The sequence below is a fragment of the Paroedura picta genome, chromosome 14, assembly GCF_049243985.1.
Source record: "Paroedura picta isolate Pp20150507F chromosome 14, Ppicta_v3.0, whole genome shotgun sequence".
NCBI lineage: Eukaryota > Metazoa > Chordata > Lepidosauria > Squamata > Gekkonidae > Paroedura > Paroedura picta.
This window is the reverse complement of record NC_135382.1, coordinates 15,261,046-15,278,547: the sequence shown is the minus strand read 5'-3', so window position 1 is coordinate 15,278,547 and position 17,502 is coordinate 15,261,046. Positions and strand designations below refer to the sequence as shown.

The 17,502-nt window shown below is 44.8% G+C and overlaps 1 protein-coding gene across 3 annotated transcripts in view; it reads left to right on the top strand.

The window, feature by feature from the left end:
• Positions 1-17,015, top strand: part of PHF21B (PHD finger protein 21B) — a 189,532-nt gene extending 172,517 nt beyond the window's left edge. For all 3 annotated transcript variants that reach the window (XM_077309936.1, XM_077309934.1, XM_077309935.1), the window contains 6 exons: positions 23-77; positions 1,240-1,262; positions 4,066-4,224; positions 6,329-6,404; positions 8,256-8,359; positions 14,042-17,015. In XM_077309936.1, coding sequence (XP_077166051.1) covers positions 23-77; positions 1,240-1,262; positions 4,066-4,224; positions 6,329-6,404; positions 8,256-8,359; positions 14,042-14,269 — 645 coding nt within the window. In that variant the 3' untranslated portion in view covers positions 14,270-17,015. The remainder of the gene's footprint in view (positions 1-22; positions 78-1,239; positions 1,263-4,065; positions 4,225-6,328; positions 6,405-8,255; positions 8,360-14,041) is intronic.
• The last annotated feature ends 487 nt before the right edge of the window (positions 17,016-17,502 follow it).

The window sequence follows — 17,502 nt, the reverse complement described above, 5'->3', positions numbered from 1 at the left end:
CTGGTATTTCTACCTTTTGCAGCGGAAACGCCTTGCATCAAACTATTTGAACAATCCCTTGTTCCTATCCACAAGAGGTAAGCTTTTAGAGTTTTTATGTTTACTCGTATACACATTAATCACACTCAACAAATCCAATTAATAGAAAATCTGGCAGATGTAATATTATCCAAGAAGAGAGAAACAAAGAAAGCCAAAATATTGTGTATTTTATGTTGGTTTTAAGGGATGTTTGGGGGGTTTTATATATGCTGTAACCCGCTTTGAGCCTTTGGGGGGAGGCAGGTAAGAAATTACATCATCATCATCATCATCATCATCATCTATAAATAAATTCTAGTACTCCTTCTTTACCATATTCAAAGGATTTCAAAAGATACCAAGCCTTTATCAATTTGTCATATGCCCATGATTTCTGTGGCCACATATAAATTGTGATTTTATCCATAGGAATTACATACCGCATGCTACTTAACGAATATGTATTTTTCTAGAGATGTTTCCTGCTTCCATACCTGAGCAAATGCCATCCTAGCTACTATAATTATGTCCCAGATAAATGCACCATGTTCTTTTTGCATCCCAAAGGATATGTCTCCTAAGGCAGGGGTAGTCAACCTATGGTCCTCCAGATGTTCATGGACTACAATTCCCATGACCCCATGCAAGCAAACGCTGGCAGGGGCTCATGGGAATTGTAGTCCATGGACATCTGGAGGACCACAGGTTGACTACCCCTGTCCTAAGGGATATGTCGCAAGGGATAAATTAAAAAAAAACATTGTCTGTGATACGTTATTTCTTTATGAACTACCAGACTTCAGACCCTTTGAACCAGTTCACACTCCCAGCACACACATGCCAGGTTTCCTCTTGCCTTACTACCCTTCAGAATTCTGATTTTGCAAAGACTTCTGCCAATCTGGCCAAGGAGAAGTACAGTTCCAGAAAATTTGCTCTAATGCTAACATTATGAGAAGATTTGGGGAATGGCACACATTTGGTATAAACCAAGAACCAACTTGGTAGCAAAAGGCAAGCAGGATGAGAGGGTGCATGAATATCTGACAATAGAAGTCAAATTAAAATGGGGCATGCATTCAAGCTGGACGTACCGTAGCTGCTTGCATTCTTCGCCTTGTACAAAATATTATATCCCAGCTTGACTAAAAGCTCTCTAGCCGGGGACCTCTACTCACTGCTACTAACCTATGTTCCGCCCTTCTTTCAAAATGCTAGCCCATGAGGATCCATGTTGGAAGGTATGTCCATGGAACATTGTCTGCTTCTAGGGCCTGTTCTAATCATGGCTTACTCCAATGTGCTTTTCTTGTAAGTCTAGTTGCCATAAGGTCCTTCTCCTTATTGTCTGTCAAAGGCTGTTTCAGGAAGAGGACACAGGAATGGTGAAAGCCCATCTTGGGGTTATGTGTGCTCTCCTCCCATGAAGGAGACTTGGGCCTAGTCACTCTCTGGCTCATCATGGAAAACCACGGTTTGATAAACTAACCTTGGTTAGTTGGAGTCCCTCAAACCAGGATCAGAGGTTGGTTTATTAATCACAGATCGCTTTACTGTAGTTTGGCAGGATGTCTGAATGTAGTCATCCAGGCTCAGTTCGGGTTTAATCCTGGCAACTCTCCTCCAGTCAACAAAGGGAAGGAAATGAAAACAATATTTTCCAAGGGGAGCCAAGATTTAAGACTGTCTCTGTGAACTAAAATCCTGGCTTCAGGAACAAACCGTAATGAAAAATATACCAGGGATTTACATTGAGTCTGAATTGAACCTAAGTCTCTCAGATTGACTTGCCTCAGAGGGTGGTGGCTAGGACAGAATGCAGGAGAGTACAATAATATCTTGGTGTGGTAACAGGCAGAATAGTTGGATAAAACTCTGACATTAAATAGTGAACTGGACAGGGTAACAGCAAAAGGAACAGGCAAATTTTGATGTGGGAGAGAGAAGAGAAGAAGAGCTGGGGCTTTGTACACTGCTTTTTACTACCTGACGGAGTCTCAAAGTGGCTTACAATTGCCTACCCTTCCTCTCCCCACAACAGACACCCTGTGAGGTAGGTGAGGCTGAGAGAGCCCTGAGAGAACTGTGACTGGCTCACAGTCACCCAGCTGGCGTCATGTGGAGGAGTGGGGGATCGAACCCGGCCCTTCAAATTTGAGGCTGCTTCTCTTAACCACTTCATCAAGCTGAGGTCATGCGCTGCTGGCTGTCCTGACAGCACCATCTGTACTTTTGCACATGCCTAAGAGGGGCCAGAGCTGCAAGGAAGAGAAACCAGAGCTGCAAGGGAGCAGCGTGGTAATAACTGTGGTTTCTGCAGCACAGCAGAATGAGTTAGCCGAGTGCCAAGGTTATAGAACAGACTGTACCGCGGCTGGACGGTTGTGTTTTTGCATGCTCTCCTACTTTGAAAGCTCCTGCAAGCAGAAAACCAGGAAGGAAGCATTCTACCTCAAGTCCTGCTTTGTTGCCTGCCATGCAAGTTTGCGTCTGCAGGGAGGGTTTTTACGTTGAGGAGCTTGCAAAACTCGGAACTGCCTCTCCTCTCCTCAAAAAAGTGGTGCCATTATTTCCAAAGCATAATTCCTCCTGTCCTTTTACCGAGCACATGACAATAACCCAGCCCGAATGTAATCAGACCATGGATCACATGGCACTATCAACAGTTTTCACTGCCTGTAATCAGTGTAACCAGCTGAAGCTGATAAAAGCCATTATGGGGCACAGTGGAGAACTGAGCCTCCAGCCATAGACCAGCAGCACCCCCAATTTACAAATAAGCTTTACCTAGAGGCTGAATGCTGGAGAATGAACAGCAGTCTTCTGCCTACAAGGCAGGTGGTCTCCTAGTGAGCCAATGCCCCTTCTTTACATGCAATAGAAAAGAACAAGAGTTCTGTAGTACCTTAAAGACTAACCATTTGTGATAGAATATCAGCTTTCCTGAGTCACTGGCTGGAGACAGCTAGAATGCTGTCCTATATTTTGTCCTATATGAGAGCCAGCTTGGTGTAGTGGTTAGGAGCATAGACTTCTAACTGGTGAGCTGGGTTTGATTCCTTGCTCCCCCAAATGCAGCCAGCTGGGTGATCTTGGGCTCGCCACAGCACTGATAAAGCTGTTCTGACCAAGCAGTGATATCAGGGCTCTCTCAGCCTCACCTCCCTCACAGGGCTTCTGTTGTGAGGAGATGAAAGGGAAGGTGATTGTAAGCTGCTTTGAGACTCCCTCAGGGAGAGAAAAGCGGCATATTAGAACCAACTCTTCTTCTTTTTCTGATTCTTAGAGATGTTCTCATAGGCCTATTATGCACGGCCGCTGAAACGGTGGCATGGAGAACGAGGAGGAGGAAGAAGCGAAGCAAACCAATTATGCACGGGACGGAACACAACAGCGGCAAAACCCAGAGTATCCGATTATGCACAGGGCTACTCCGGAGCCGCTTCTGGTTGCGCCCTGGTCCCAGGAAGCTCCACTTTCTTCCGCATCTCGCTAATGAGGCTTTTTCGGCAGCATAAGTTGACTCTGCACCCGGTTGCCGCCTGCAGCGTGCATAATTGGTGATTTTAGCCGCCACCATTCCACCCCGAATGCAGACTTTCCACTCTGTGCATAATGGGCCTTAGAGATGTTCTTGCAGAGCAATTCTCTTAGAGCTTCCTCATCCCCATCTTCCCCATAGGAAGTCTGTTGCAGGGAGAAGAAGGGCAAAGTATTTGTAAGCCACTTGGGGACTCCTTTGGGTAGTAAAAACTGGGGTATTAAAAAAAAAACCAGTTCTTCTTCTAGCTTTCTCCAAAATATGGGCCAGATGGACTGACATTCTAGCTATATTTGAAGAAGTGATCACAAAAGCTCACACCCTGCCACAATTTTTTAGTCTTTAAGGAGCTGCTGTCCTTGTGTACTGCTACAGAGTTGAAGAGCTTGGTGTGTTTAGTTATGTTTGTCTGGCAAAGTTCTCGTGTCAAGGTTTGCTCTTGGAGAGCTCCTTTGATGGATCATCCGGACTATAAGCATCTGAGTGCTTTTCTCTTTTCCCAGAATGAAATCAACCATGACGAACACTGTTCGGCATGCAGGCGTGGTGCCAACTTGCAGCTCTGCGGAATGTGCCCTAGAGCTTACCACGTCAACTGCTTGGACCCTCCCTTAAAGACAGCCCCCAAGGGGGTCTGGATCTGCCCCAAGTGCCAAGAAAAGGTAAGCAATTTTATATCTGTGAGCACTTCAAGAGATATCGGGAGGCAGGCGCACGCTTGGTAAGGCACAGAACGATAACAGATGTGTCTGATCCACTTTTCCGTATAAATAAAAGTTGTTAATGTTACCCTGATAAAATGGTAATCTGTCTCAATAAGCCAGGAGTGCCCAGGTACAGATGGAATCCATCTGGAAGTAGATGAAAAACTGGGAACAATGTTGCGTGTGCTGCCATGCAAATCCATGCCGTTCATAGGGTAAAATCAGAGATCGGACTATTAAACACAGGAACGCTTCCAGAAGAATTATGGTAACATGTAAAACATTCGGAGTCAGAGGAAATTTGAGCAGTACAAGAACTGTGAACATCATGTGGGATCAGCAGCTTCTGCTGGGGAAAGCACAAATGTGAGTAATTGTTGAACTAGCACCTTCTGCAGTCTGCTACAGTTTCTGGAAATGTATGACTCCAGTCCATCAGGTCATAAGAAGAGGTTACTGGATCAGGCCGGTGATCTAGTCCAGGAACATGTTTTATGCAGTAGCCAACCAGCTGCCCTGCAGGGCCAACAGAAGGGGCATGGAGGCTGAGGACCGCCTCTCATGTTGTCTCCTGGCATTGGGTTTCAGAGCCTCACTGAAAGCAAACTGGACTTTGCTGTCCAGGGCCTAGCCTGCACACAATAGATAATGCACTTTCAATGCACTTTAGAAGTAGATTTTCCTGTTCTGCACCGGAAAAGCCAGCTGCCAAAGCACATTGAAAGTGCATTATCCTTTGTGTGCAGACTAGGCCCAGCACTCACCTTGGTCCAGGGAACTTTGCTGGGACTCCGTGATGGCCAGTGTACACCCATTGAAGCCGTTTCATGCAAGGTTACCTGATTCGCCTCTTTATCTCATTCAGTGCGCTAAGAGTCCTATGAAGCAAGTCGTTAATATTCCCATTGACAGATGGGATTGGGAAACAGAGAGTTCATTCCTTTTTAACAAGCTGAATGCTACGAGAACACCTCGCACAACTTCGCCTCCTACGATGCTGTTTGATTGTGGAGGGCCCACATCCGGCCCGTGCTGAGGCAGCTGCATTGGTTGCCGGTTGCGGCCCGGATCAAGTTCAAGGTTTTGGTATTGACCTTCATGGCCATTCATGGCCTGGGCACCACGTATTTGCGGGACCACCTATTTCACTGGGTCCCCCAGAGGACTTTTTGCTCTGTAGGTATGAACCTGTTGGTGATCCCTTGCTCACAAGAAGCACACCTGGCCTCAACCAGGGCCAGGGCCTTTTCGGTCCTGGCCTTGACCTGGTGGAATGAGTTCCTTGGAGACCTGAGGGCCCTGTTGGAACTTTCCCAGTTCCACAGGGTCTGCAAGACGGACCTCTTTCACCAGGTCTTTGGGTGAGACCAGGGTGATTACGATCGAGGGCCCCTCCCTGAAATGGCCAGAACAGCAGCCTACTCTCTGACCATCTATACTTCAAGGCACATGGTGTTGATGTCCATTGAGCCGGGGTGGGGGAAAGGGGAGGTTAGTTTTTCGCTGCCAGGGAGGGATCATTTTCTTATTCAGTTTCATTGGGGTTTGCCTGGGAGTGGTGGGTTACACATTGAATGAATGAATGAATGAATGAATGAATGAATGAATGAATGAATGAATGATAAAGCCAGAAGTAAATGGTGCTGGGCAAGAAGGATTGCAGTACTATGGTGAGTTGGACAGCATCCATTCACCTGCCCAGCTGGCCCAGAGAGGAGTTGTGAAGGGGGTCCCTACTGGGGGGGGGGGGACCAGATCCAAAAGGTGGCAAATCAGTAAGGCTAACCATACTGCACTCTTTACCCTGGGGGAGTAGGGTACTTGCTCTTGGGAAGAAGCTGCCACAGGTCCCGTTCCAGCATCTCCCGAAGAACAATCTCAGGCCATCCCCTGAATGGTCTATAATAGAGAGGGGAGAGGATTCTGCCTGGCCCCCTGCTCTTCAGCATTGCTGCTTCTCATGGGCCCCATCTTTTAAAAAGAAAGCTGATATACAGCTGAAAGCTGTATATATTTTTTTTGTCCCTGAATCCCTCAAGTCTGTTACTTCCTGCATTTATAGGTGTTCAAGAAAGAGGAAAGCGCGCCATGGTCTGGAACGCTGGCTATTGTCCAGTCCTACGTCACTCATAAAACAGGTATGACAAAATCAACGACAGCACAATTACATGGGCAGCTATAGGCTATGTAAGATGCAAGCGTTAAAGCCGAACACAGTAGTTATTAAAATGTTATTAACAGAGGTGTTTTACCATTTGGGACTGTATCTCAGTGGCTGCATGAGATCTTTTTAAAGTTATGTATGTTCTCCCCAGAAAGAGGAAGAGTAACTAGCTGTTCTGCTGAATAGCTTTGCCAGGGGTAGTCAAACTGCGGCCAGATGTCCATGAACTACAATTCGCTGGCAGGGGGCTCCTGGGCATTGTAGTCCATGGACATCTGGAGGGCCGCAGTTTGACTACCCCTGAGCTATGCCTTCTACCATAGCCCAAAATGGAGCAGGTACATCCCCTCTCCCTTTTAAGAGCACCATGTGGAGTACAGTCTCTGTAATCCTTCTGCCACATGACATAATGCATTGTTAAGGGAACATAGTTATAGCAACCCTCAAGAATTGCTGGTGCCAAATCCTTATAGCATGCTAGGGTGAAACCTGTCCTATATTTTGGGATATTTAAGGTATTTGAATAATTTTTGCATTTCTGAAGTTTTGGAAAATTCAGCGCTAAGTTTAAAGGGGAGCAAGGTCTACAACTAAGGTTCACATGTTCTACAACAGCCTTGCTCAAATTTTTACTGCTGAGAAATCCCTGAAACATTCTTCAGGCTTTGAGAAACCACAGAAGTGGTGCAACCATGGTTGGGAAACATAGCTATGTACACACCCATGTGGGGCTACCTGTTAATCCTTCCACTAATTGTATGTATGTATGTTTGTATGTATGTATGTATTTATTTATTTATTTATTTGTTATTGCATTTTTATACCACCGCCCCCAGAACCAGTGGCCATTTACTTCTATGGGAGAATATCAGTTCACATGAATGGTAGCCATTTACTTCTGTGGGAGAATATCAGTTCACATGAATAGTAGCCCTTTACTTCTATAGGAGAATATCAGTTCACATGAATAGTAGTTCACATGAATAGTAACCATTTACTTCTGTGGGAGAATATCAGTTCACATGAATAGTAGCCATTTACTTCTATGGGAGAATATCAATTCACATGAATAGTAACCATTTACTTCTATGGGAAAATATCAATTCACATGAATAGTGGCCATTTACTTCTATGGGAGAATATCAGTTCACATGAAGAGTAGCCATTTACTTCTATGGGAGAATATCAGTTCACATGAATAGTAGCCATTTACTTCTATTTACTTCTATGGGAGAATATCAATAACATATTAGGAGGTAAGTGTAAGCCCCCCCCACACACACACACGTCTTGAATTTGGGATTGTGGCATTGGGTACAAGTTTGGGTACAGGTTAATTTTCCTCATTAGAACTTGATGGAAACTATTGAATGTTATGTGACAAACTGAATGGGCAGCAATTAGAAAATACTGTTCATTCTGAGATAAAAAGTGCTTTTCCACTTCTTGCTCTGCACCATTGGGATAGTTCTGAGCACAGACTGGACCCACATACTACATCACACACACAACCTATAATGGTAGATATTTCACTGGTGGTCTTTTAGTGTCTTTATAATACCTTCTTCAGCTTCTGTTGGTGGCATCTCTTAGATCAGGGGTGGCCAAGTTGTGGCTTTCCAGGTGTCCATGGACTACAATTCCCATGAGCCCAGGGTATCATAGGAATTGTAGTCCATGGACATCTGGAGAGCCACAGTTTGGCCACCCCTGTGACTTAGCTGCTTATACAGTTATGTCCAGTCATACAAAATACTATTTCTCTTGATGGGTCAGGAGGTGCTCCTTTCATCTGGTACTTATATTCTTGCCTTTTGTTTGACAGTCAAAGAAGAGGAAAAAAGGAAGCTATTAAAAAGAAGCAGCGAATTGAGGGAAGAATATAGGCAGCTAGAAGAAAAAGAAAATCTTCTCAACAATGCAACAAAGGTATATAATTTCTCACTTTTGGATTATCCTGCAAAACTGGCTATAAACAAATCACAATTGAACACCTGAGGTTACAGCACAATTGCTTACTACAGGATTTAGTAAATGGATGCTTCTCTCAGTTCTAGAATGACACCAGGATGGTGCTCCTTATATTGACTCTTACTTTGGGCTACTTACAAGAAAATAAAAGAAATGCTTTAAAGCCCAGCAAACACTTAGAAGCATATAAAGTCAATCATTTCAGTGGGCATAGAAATGCTTTGCTGGATTCTATCCATCATTCATGATCCAGAGATATGTGAATTCCCGTGTTTCCCATTTTCATCAAAGTAGAAACTTCTGTTTCTATAACCCAAACAATTTTTTTTTTAGGATCAAGGCAATTTTTATAACTGTGTTCGCAAAGAAAACAGCACTGTGACCAAATAATTTCATGTGGATAATCACATCAGTCTGGGGCAGGGGTGACCAAACTGTGGCTCTCCAGATGCCCGTGGACTACAATTCCCATGAGCCCCTTCTTGCAGGCCATGGACATCTAGAGAGCTACAGTTTGTCCAACCCTGATCAAGTGACTTGGTTACTTTCTTTTAGGAGTTCAGTGGGTCACAAGTGCCTCCGTCTCACTGTGCTGGCTAACAGAAGCAAGACTGTAAAGGCAAGAGCACTGCTAGATGGGTCAGGCGGATCAGGTCCAGCGTTCTCTCGGCCACATTGGCTAGCCAAATGCCCCCCCTCCCCCGCCTCAGCCTTCCTACGTTGCTGCCACCACCCAACCATTGGTATTCATAAGTATACTAGTTCTAATCATGGCTGTTTCATTCACCTATCCTGGCTAATAGTTACTGATGAATTTCTCCTCCAAGAATTTGTCTAATCCCATTTCTAAAGCCGTCTGCATTACAAGCCATCACTATGTCCTATGTCAGTCCATTAATTGATTCATTTGTACTTTTTGCATCCTATTTAACAAGCTGCTTTCCCACAACAACAGACCCAGCCTCTAGCTAGCCCTGTGGCTGCTAAGTCGGCTCAGGAGATTTTGGCAGTGGACTTGGCCACAAGCTTTTTGGAAATCCAAGTAGATAATACCTAGCACAGGGGTAGTCAACCTGTGGTCCTCCAGATGTTCATGGACTACAATTCCCATGAGTCCCTGCCAGCATTTCCTGGCAGGGTCTGATGGGAATTGTAGTCCATGAACATCTGGAGGACCACAGGTTGACTACCCCTGACCTAGCAGATTACCTTTACCTGCATACTTGCTAACACACCCAAAGAACCCGGAGAAAAGTTGGCGGGGCTTCTCTCCACGCTGATTATTTGTCGGTCTTAGAGGTGCCCTTGAACTCAAACCTTGTTCTAATCCAGGGGTGGGCAAACTGTGGCCCTCCAGATGTCCACAGACTATAATTCCCATCAGCCCCTGCCAGCATTTGCTTCCCTCAATTCTACAATTTCCATGAGCAGGGGCTCAGGGGAATTGTAGTCTGTGGACATCTGGAGGGCCACAGTTTGCCCACCCCTGTCCTAATCCTTCCTCAGTAAGGCTTATTTTTCTTGTTTCCAGACAATAATTCTGATTTAATAGCTTCTGCCAATTGATCTAAAGCAGATGTTACCCTAACTGGCTTGTAATTTCATTATTTATTCATTCATTCATTCATTCATTTAATTTCTATGCACCCCCCCCCCCGACCATAACGTCTCGAGGCGGTACTAGAAATACTAGGAACGAGAGAGTACATTGAAAAACATTTTTAACAATCCAAATGAATCCTAAGAGTCATAAACAGTCAACGTCAGTCACAACTTAGGAGCGTTGTACATTGAGCCTCTTGTGGCGCAGGGTGGTAAGGCAGCAGAAATGCTGTCTGAAGCTCTGCCCATGAGGCTGGGAGTTCAATCCCAGCAGCCGGCTCAAGGTTGACTCAGCCTTCCATCCTTCTGAGGTCGGAAAAATGAGTACCCAACTTGCTGGGGGTAAAATGGTAATGACTGAGGAAGGGAATGGCAAACCACCCCGTATTGAGTCTGCCATGAAAACGCTAGAGGGCCTCACCCCAAGGGTCAGACATGACTTGGTGCTTGCACAGGGGATACCTTTACCTTTACCTTTACCTTTACATTGAAGCAATTGCAGCAATTCAGAGAGGGGAAGAGGAGCTGTCAACCGTGATCATAAGCTTGGGGACATGTGGAACATCGCAGTTGGCTGGCAAGGACGGGTCCAGGTTGCTGGAAGGCCCCCCATCACTGGCCTTAACCCAAAGCCTGGCGGAAGTGCTCTGTTTTGCAGGTCCTATGGAACTGTTTGAGTTCCAATAGGGCCTTGATTTCATTGGGGAGCTAGTTCCACCAGGTTGGGGCCACGGTTGAAAAGGCCCTAGCTCTGGTCATGGCCAGGTGTTTCTTTGGGGCCGGGGATCACCAGTCTGATGGAATGAATGGAGTATGTTGCTCTTCGGGCAAGCAGACCCTCCTTAATTATTACATATAGCAGATTTGGACAATGTAATACCCAATGTGTTTCCGAGGGAGCAGGAATGTGTGGAAGATGGGCGGTGGATGGGTTTGTTGATATATCCCACATCCTCCCACCAAAACTTAGATGATTGGATGGTGTTAAATGACTTCACCCATTTCTAAAGTGCTCAGAAACTAGCCCCTCTTCCTATGGCTAGCATACTTTCCTATGGCTAGCATAAACTATGCTCCCTTGAAACATGCCAGTGCACAACTACATGAGGGTAAGAAGGAAAGAGCGAGAGATTGACACTGGGGGGCTTTCCGCACCGGGATCCTTGTAGCAAATTGTTTGCTGAACGAAAAATCGCCATTTAAAATAGTGGAATTTGTCATTATGCATACCTGACTTTGTAGTGGAATCCAGTTGCGTTTCCATCGTTTCCCACAAGCTTCTGGTCTCAGCAAAAATCGCTAGAAAGGAAGCGCCATTGCCGAGCTCGTCCCGCCCCTGGCCGTCAAGCAGCCAATGGGCAGCCGTTAGCATGCTCCCAAACAGCCCCTTTCCCTTTAAGAAAGTTTTTTTTTTTTTAAACACACCCATTGCAATGAATCTGTGTTGATTCGTTGCAACGGAGAGACCCATCCAGCTGGCAGGTGTGTTTGAGCTGTCGTTTCATCGTTGCCACGCTCCCCCCGAGTGAAACCCCCCCCCTCACGGGCCCGATTTTCGGCCGAAAACAGTGTAAAAAATAAAGGGAAAATACATCAGCAAACGGGCTTCTCTGTTGTTTGTGCTTAGTGACCAAACAGCTCTGGGGAGGGACTGAAGCCAGGGAAGCCTCTAAACAGAGGCTCGCTGGTGGGTTGAACTCCGCTCGCTCGGAGAAAAAAAAAATGGCGATCGCTTCGCCGGAAGATCAGAGGAGAGAGCCAGGGGGAGGGACTTTGTAGAAACCACAACAATGGTAACGCACAGAACTTTCCCGCTAGTGTTGCAGATTGGTTGCAGGAGTGTAGCGCTTTCCGGAGGGTGAATCCACTTTTGGGGATTTCCCTGAAAGCGCTACAAGGAAGCGCTTTTTGCGGATCGGTTTCAGGTGTGTGGCAGATTGTCAACGACGTTGTGCATAATGGCAAATCAGTAGCGTTTTCAATTGGCAACCATTGTGCGATTTTGAAGGCGTGCGAAAAGCCCCTGGGTATGCACTTCCATGTGAAGTCCATGGGAATTGCCTGTAGACACGAGTGGAGAGGGCAGATTTAGGAAATGAATAGAATGCATTTTTCGCCGTTGAAACAGTGACTGCAGAAATACAGTTCTACATAAAGGCCTAATGTGATGAAAGCAATCAAAAATATTATGCTGCAAAATGACTTGGTTCTTGAGGTTTTCATTAAATTAAAATGGAGCAATTGAATGGCCAGATTCAATAAAAGGGGAGAATTAAATTTAAAAGCAATTGAATTAAGAGGAACACATAAAAACCAAGGGGTAATGGACCCTGCACTTTGAAATATGAAAATTAATTTGTGAAATGTTGTAACATTAAAGTGTAAAATGAAATGTAACTTATTCAAGGCAGCTTTTGGAAGGTCATGCCATCGTATTATCATTCATGTTGGAGGGAAGGCCTATTTTATATTAATGGGTGAACACATTCAAATAAATCTTTTATCTTAAAGTTTGGCATGAACGCTTGTTGGCCTTAACTGGGAGAGATCTACAAAGTGATTGGGGACATATATTTCTAGCTCCCATCAGCATACTCGAATGTCTCCCATTCCCATGAGGATCCCCATCTAAATATCCTTTGTTAACTTAGTTTAATATTGGTAGTGGTAATCTGAATATTCCCTGTAATATTTGACATGCACCTGAAAGAACAGAACGGTGAACAGAACGGGAGCTGATTCTGTGTTGGATGACCTCACATGGTCAGAGAATCTGCAACTTAAACCAAAAGGGGGCAGGAACACTCCTAAGTATTATAGGACCGCTCCAGAGGGGAGGGGCTGCTACTTATTGGAAGCCTGTGAACAAGGGACTTTTAGTCCCTCCCTTTTGCATTCCTGGGGGAGAGATATCCAAAAGGGAAAGCCATGTTAGCATGCACAGTAGCAGTTGCTGGACCAAGTCAACTAGGTGGCCAATATTTTAGACTGTATGGCGTTTGCTGTTTTATTCTGGTTTTAACTGGAACTTTTAAAAGTATTATTGTAAGCCACCTTGAACCATTAGGAAAGATGGGGGCATATATGTTTTAATAAAGAAATTGATAGTTGGACCATTGGAAGTGCCGCATAAACACCATCTCCATACGTCATTCCATCCTTAATTGCCGGTGTGATGTCATGGTTAAAGAGCACTTGGATAGCCGGGTTTGATTTCCCGCTCCTCCATATGCAGCCAGCTGGGTGACCTTGGGCTAGCCACAGTTCTCTTAGAGCTAATCTCACAGAGCAACCCTCTTAGTGCTCTCTCAGCCTCACCTACTCCGCAGGATGTCTGTTGTGGGGAGAGGAAGGGAAAGGGGTTTGTAAGGTACCGTGGGATTTCTTTGGATCGTGAAAAGCAGGGTATAAAAAACAGCCATCTCTTCCTCCTGTTCCTCTTCTTCTTCATCTTCTCCTTTCTCCTTTCCATTTATCCATCCATTCATGCACTTTTCCACTCTACACAGTGCTATTTTAGGCTGCTTCAAGGGCTCAGCCAGGTCCTTTTTGACTTCTGAAGAGTAGATTTTCCATTCACAACTTGTTTTTTAAAAGCACCTTCAACATCCTGATTTGCCCTTCAGAGGAAATACCGTCCCACGAACCTCTTGAGCTGGTAGAATGTCTTGTGCAGCTCTTTGGATTCCAGGCCCTGGAAGTAAACAAACAAACAAACTACTAAGCTTTTGTTTCTTGTGGATTAGTCCATTTAGAGAGAGGCTTTGACCAGAGTATACCCCTACCCCTTCCCCACCCCTGCTGCAGTCTGCATCCGCATACATACCAGGTGGTGACCTGTATTCTCTGTGTCCATTGTGACCTCTGTCCACTCTTCAACGGCCCTGCATTGATTCTAACAGGACGCTTACAAAGTGTTTAAAGTGTAACTAACTGAAGTTGAACCATCACCCAGAATAAAAAGATGTCTGCATCGGATGCCAACTTACCCTTCCTTTGCTTCCTTTCTTTTTCTTTTTGTCTTGTTCTGTGTGACAGAAACGCATAGAGCTCAAGAGCAGCCTCTTGGCCCAGCAGAAAGGGGTCCAGTTATCGCTGGAACGCCTCAAAACTCTCATTAGATTGATTCAGAACGAGCCGATGATTCAGGTTACTATGACAACCACCACCACCTCCTCCCTGCTGACTGTCCCCTGGATCAAGCCTTCTTCTGCCTCAGCGGCTGCGGTGCACAAAGCCCTGCAGCCAACACAGGGTAACAATTGACAGAGGAGGCCGGAGAACCCTTTTTTCTTCCACGAGAAAGGGAACCGCCTCCCCTGCAGGAAACACTCTAGGCACACGCAAGACCGAGGGACACACGACCACTGCAGTGAGGAAACGGAAGGGAAAAGGCTAGGTCGGCCGGATTGTTGGTAAATCTGTCCCGATCCACCGGGTGGGCGTGACAGCCGTTTCCCCGAGAGCAGGTCCCGCTGCGGTCCTGGACTGCTGAGATCTTTGGTGCTTGCGAGATGTTGGTCTTCTTTCGTTACGTTGGCCTTAATGTGTCTCAGAAGGAATATGGAAAACTGAGCAGCCTTTGTTGGCCACCAGGGCTGGGGAGGGGGAGGGGGGATGGAGTATCGTTTTGGGTAGGACAGTTGGGGAGGAGTTTGCCTTTTAAAAGAAAAAAAATAGTTTTAAATGCAAAGATTTAGTGAGCTAGTGTGCAGGTAGATGGTAAGGGGGAGCAAGAATGAGACGCTGATGACATTGCAGGTCGAGGGGGGGACGACGACAAATGGCTTAGAATTCCACGTGGATTCCTGGTTTTGAAATTCACACCGTCTGTCCCATTGATCCAGGTTGAACCAAGCATGAACTGTTTGAGAAGAATTATGTTTGTGAGACACTCACGGAGCCTTTGGAATCAAAATCTTTTCCCTCCCCCCAGTATTATAGTTGAGAATCGCAGATATTTAAATTAAAAAATGTATGAAATTAGCATTTCTAGTGAAATATTGAAGTATTTTCATGCTGATGCTTCTGTATATGCGTTCTGAAGTATTTAAAGAGGTATGCCTGTAAAACATGTTAAATTTTGCAGGGCCTTTTGACTTATTTTGCTATCAATGTATTTTTCTCATGGAGTTTTTTGTGCAAGGTTTGAGCATAAACCATAAAAGTGACAAATATCTTCAGCAGGTTGGACCTTTATTTTGATTTTTTGGGTATGTTTTGTTAAAGCAAGCAAGCAAGCAAGCAAGCAAATAAGCTTCTTTTTTTTGCTTTTTGCTTTTTTCTTTTGCTTTTTTCTGTCTCAACAGTACAAATTATATGCCAAATAACTTTACACTTTTGTACTGCATTTTTACTGTGAAGTATGGAATGTGAAAAAAAATATATATTTTTTCTTTTTTAATTTCTTTTCTTCCTCTTTTTCATTTTTTGCTTGCAGAACTATCTGCTGAATACTACAGGAAATAAGCTGCCTCAAAGGGTTATTTCTTTTATCCAATAGATGAAGAGCTTTGGGAGTGAAATGGGATGTCAGATTCTAAAGCACTGGTTCCTCTTTCTTTGTTTTGAAAAGGGAACTGTTTTTTTCTATTTTTAATCACATATGAAACATTCAGTATTAGCCTCAGATAATGCTAGCGAATCTGCTTTTTTTTCTTCTTCTCACTAGCTAGTCTTCCTGATGCCGTGAGGGTCCTCATAGATCAAGAGGCATCTATGCTGGAAACAAAGGGTTGCCAACCTCCAGGTAGGGGCTGGAGATCTCCTGCAATTACAATAGATCTCCAAGAGACAGAGATCGGCTCACCTGGAGAAAGTGGCTGCTTTGGAAGGTGGACGCGATGGCTTTATACTCCATTGAAGTCCTTCCCCTCCCCAAAACCCACCCTCCTCAGGCTCCATCCCCAAAATCTCCAGGTATTTCCCAACCCGGAGCTGGAAACCTGAGGAGGCCTACCTCAGAAGTCAGAATCTCTTCAGCCTGGATGATCTAGTCTACGGATTTCTATTGTATTCCCTGGCACAAGAGGTCTTGAATCAGCACCACTTTGGTTCCCTAGGAGGTGGAAGGAAGGGAGTATGATTCACCCAAAGCTTGGAAGTTTACTTTGGGGGTATTTTGAAGGTTAAACAGCAGTGTATCTTAAGAGCATATGTTATGGGCACTTATAAATATTTCATAAGATATCAATTTTGTCAACACTAACCTAGGTCTTTTCAAGCAAAGGGCATTGCCTTCGGCATGCATGCATGCCTAGAGCACAGGCCTATTTTTATCATGCTAGTCAATGTCTAGAGCTAGTCAGTGCTCCTCAGAAATAACCGTCACCCATGGCCCATAGCCCAAGGGGGACACGGACTGGGCACATCCCCTTAATAGTGCCCTGGTATGGAAGGAGGACAAAAGCAAGAAGATCCGGCATTCCCTAGGCTAAGCCCCTCCCCTCAGCCCCTCCTATTGTGCCAAGAGAAGATGTCAAGGGAAGGATTTGGCTTTTTCATTCGCTGTTTGTTTGTTTGTTTGTTTGTTTGGAGTCGCCCGTCGCTAGGTGGCACACGGTCCCTTCCACCATTTCCAAATCTCCGGGAGAAACTGTGCAGTATTATACAAATCTATTTTAATACACTGAACACTCTGTCAAAATTTTATATTCTTTTACTGACGAACAAAAGCGAACTAAGTAAAACACATTGTGATACATTGGTTATGGTATGCCAATTAACGCATTGGAACATGGCTTGAAATGTAAATGTTTTCAGGTTTAACCATTCTTTTTCTCCTACTCAGATGAACTTTAAAAAAGGGGTGGGTGGGGAATGCAGAAAGTTGATTCAGCGTGGAGGCTTTCTGAAGAAGTGGTTTTTTTCCCCCCTGGGACTGTTAAAAAGTAGTTATTTTGGAAAAGGGACTGTCCAGTGGATAGTGTGCATAGAAAACAAAGTGTTTGTCTTAAATATACCAATGTAGTTTACTTCTTTACGATGAATTAAACTTGACTGACAGATTTAACCTCGGTGTGGTGTGGTCATTGAAGGATACATGTTGTCTCCAGAAGAAGTAAAGGGTTTTATACCCCACTTTTCTCTACCTGCAAGAGTCTCAAAGTGGCTTACAAACACATAGTTGGAGCTGCAAGACTTCTGAGAGAACTGTGGGCATTTCTGCACATCACTAAAAATAGCATTACGCCAGCTGTGTTGTTTTCGTCTGCCGCCTTTTCATGCGTCTCATCTTGCACATCGGCTGCCGGAAACGGCAGAAAAGAGCAATGCGCTTTATACGTAACTCTCTTCTGCCTGTCAATCAATCCAGGCAACCAATCCCCTTTCTCCATGCTTTAAAGGTCCCGCGATGCCTGCTAATTTTTTTAATTCATACTCCATTTAAACACCTCTGCATATAATCATAGATGCATGGTGTTTTTTGAATGCTACCCCTTAAAATTAATCTCATTCCTGATTTTTTTGGGGGGGAAGCTTTAGAGAGGGGAACTTTT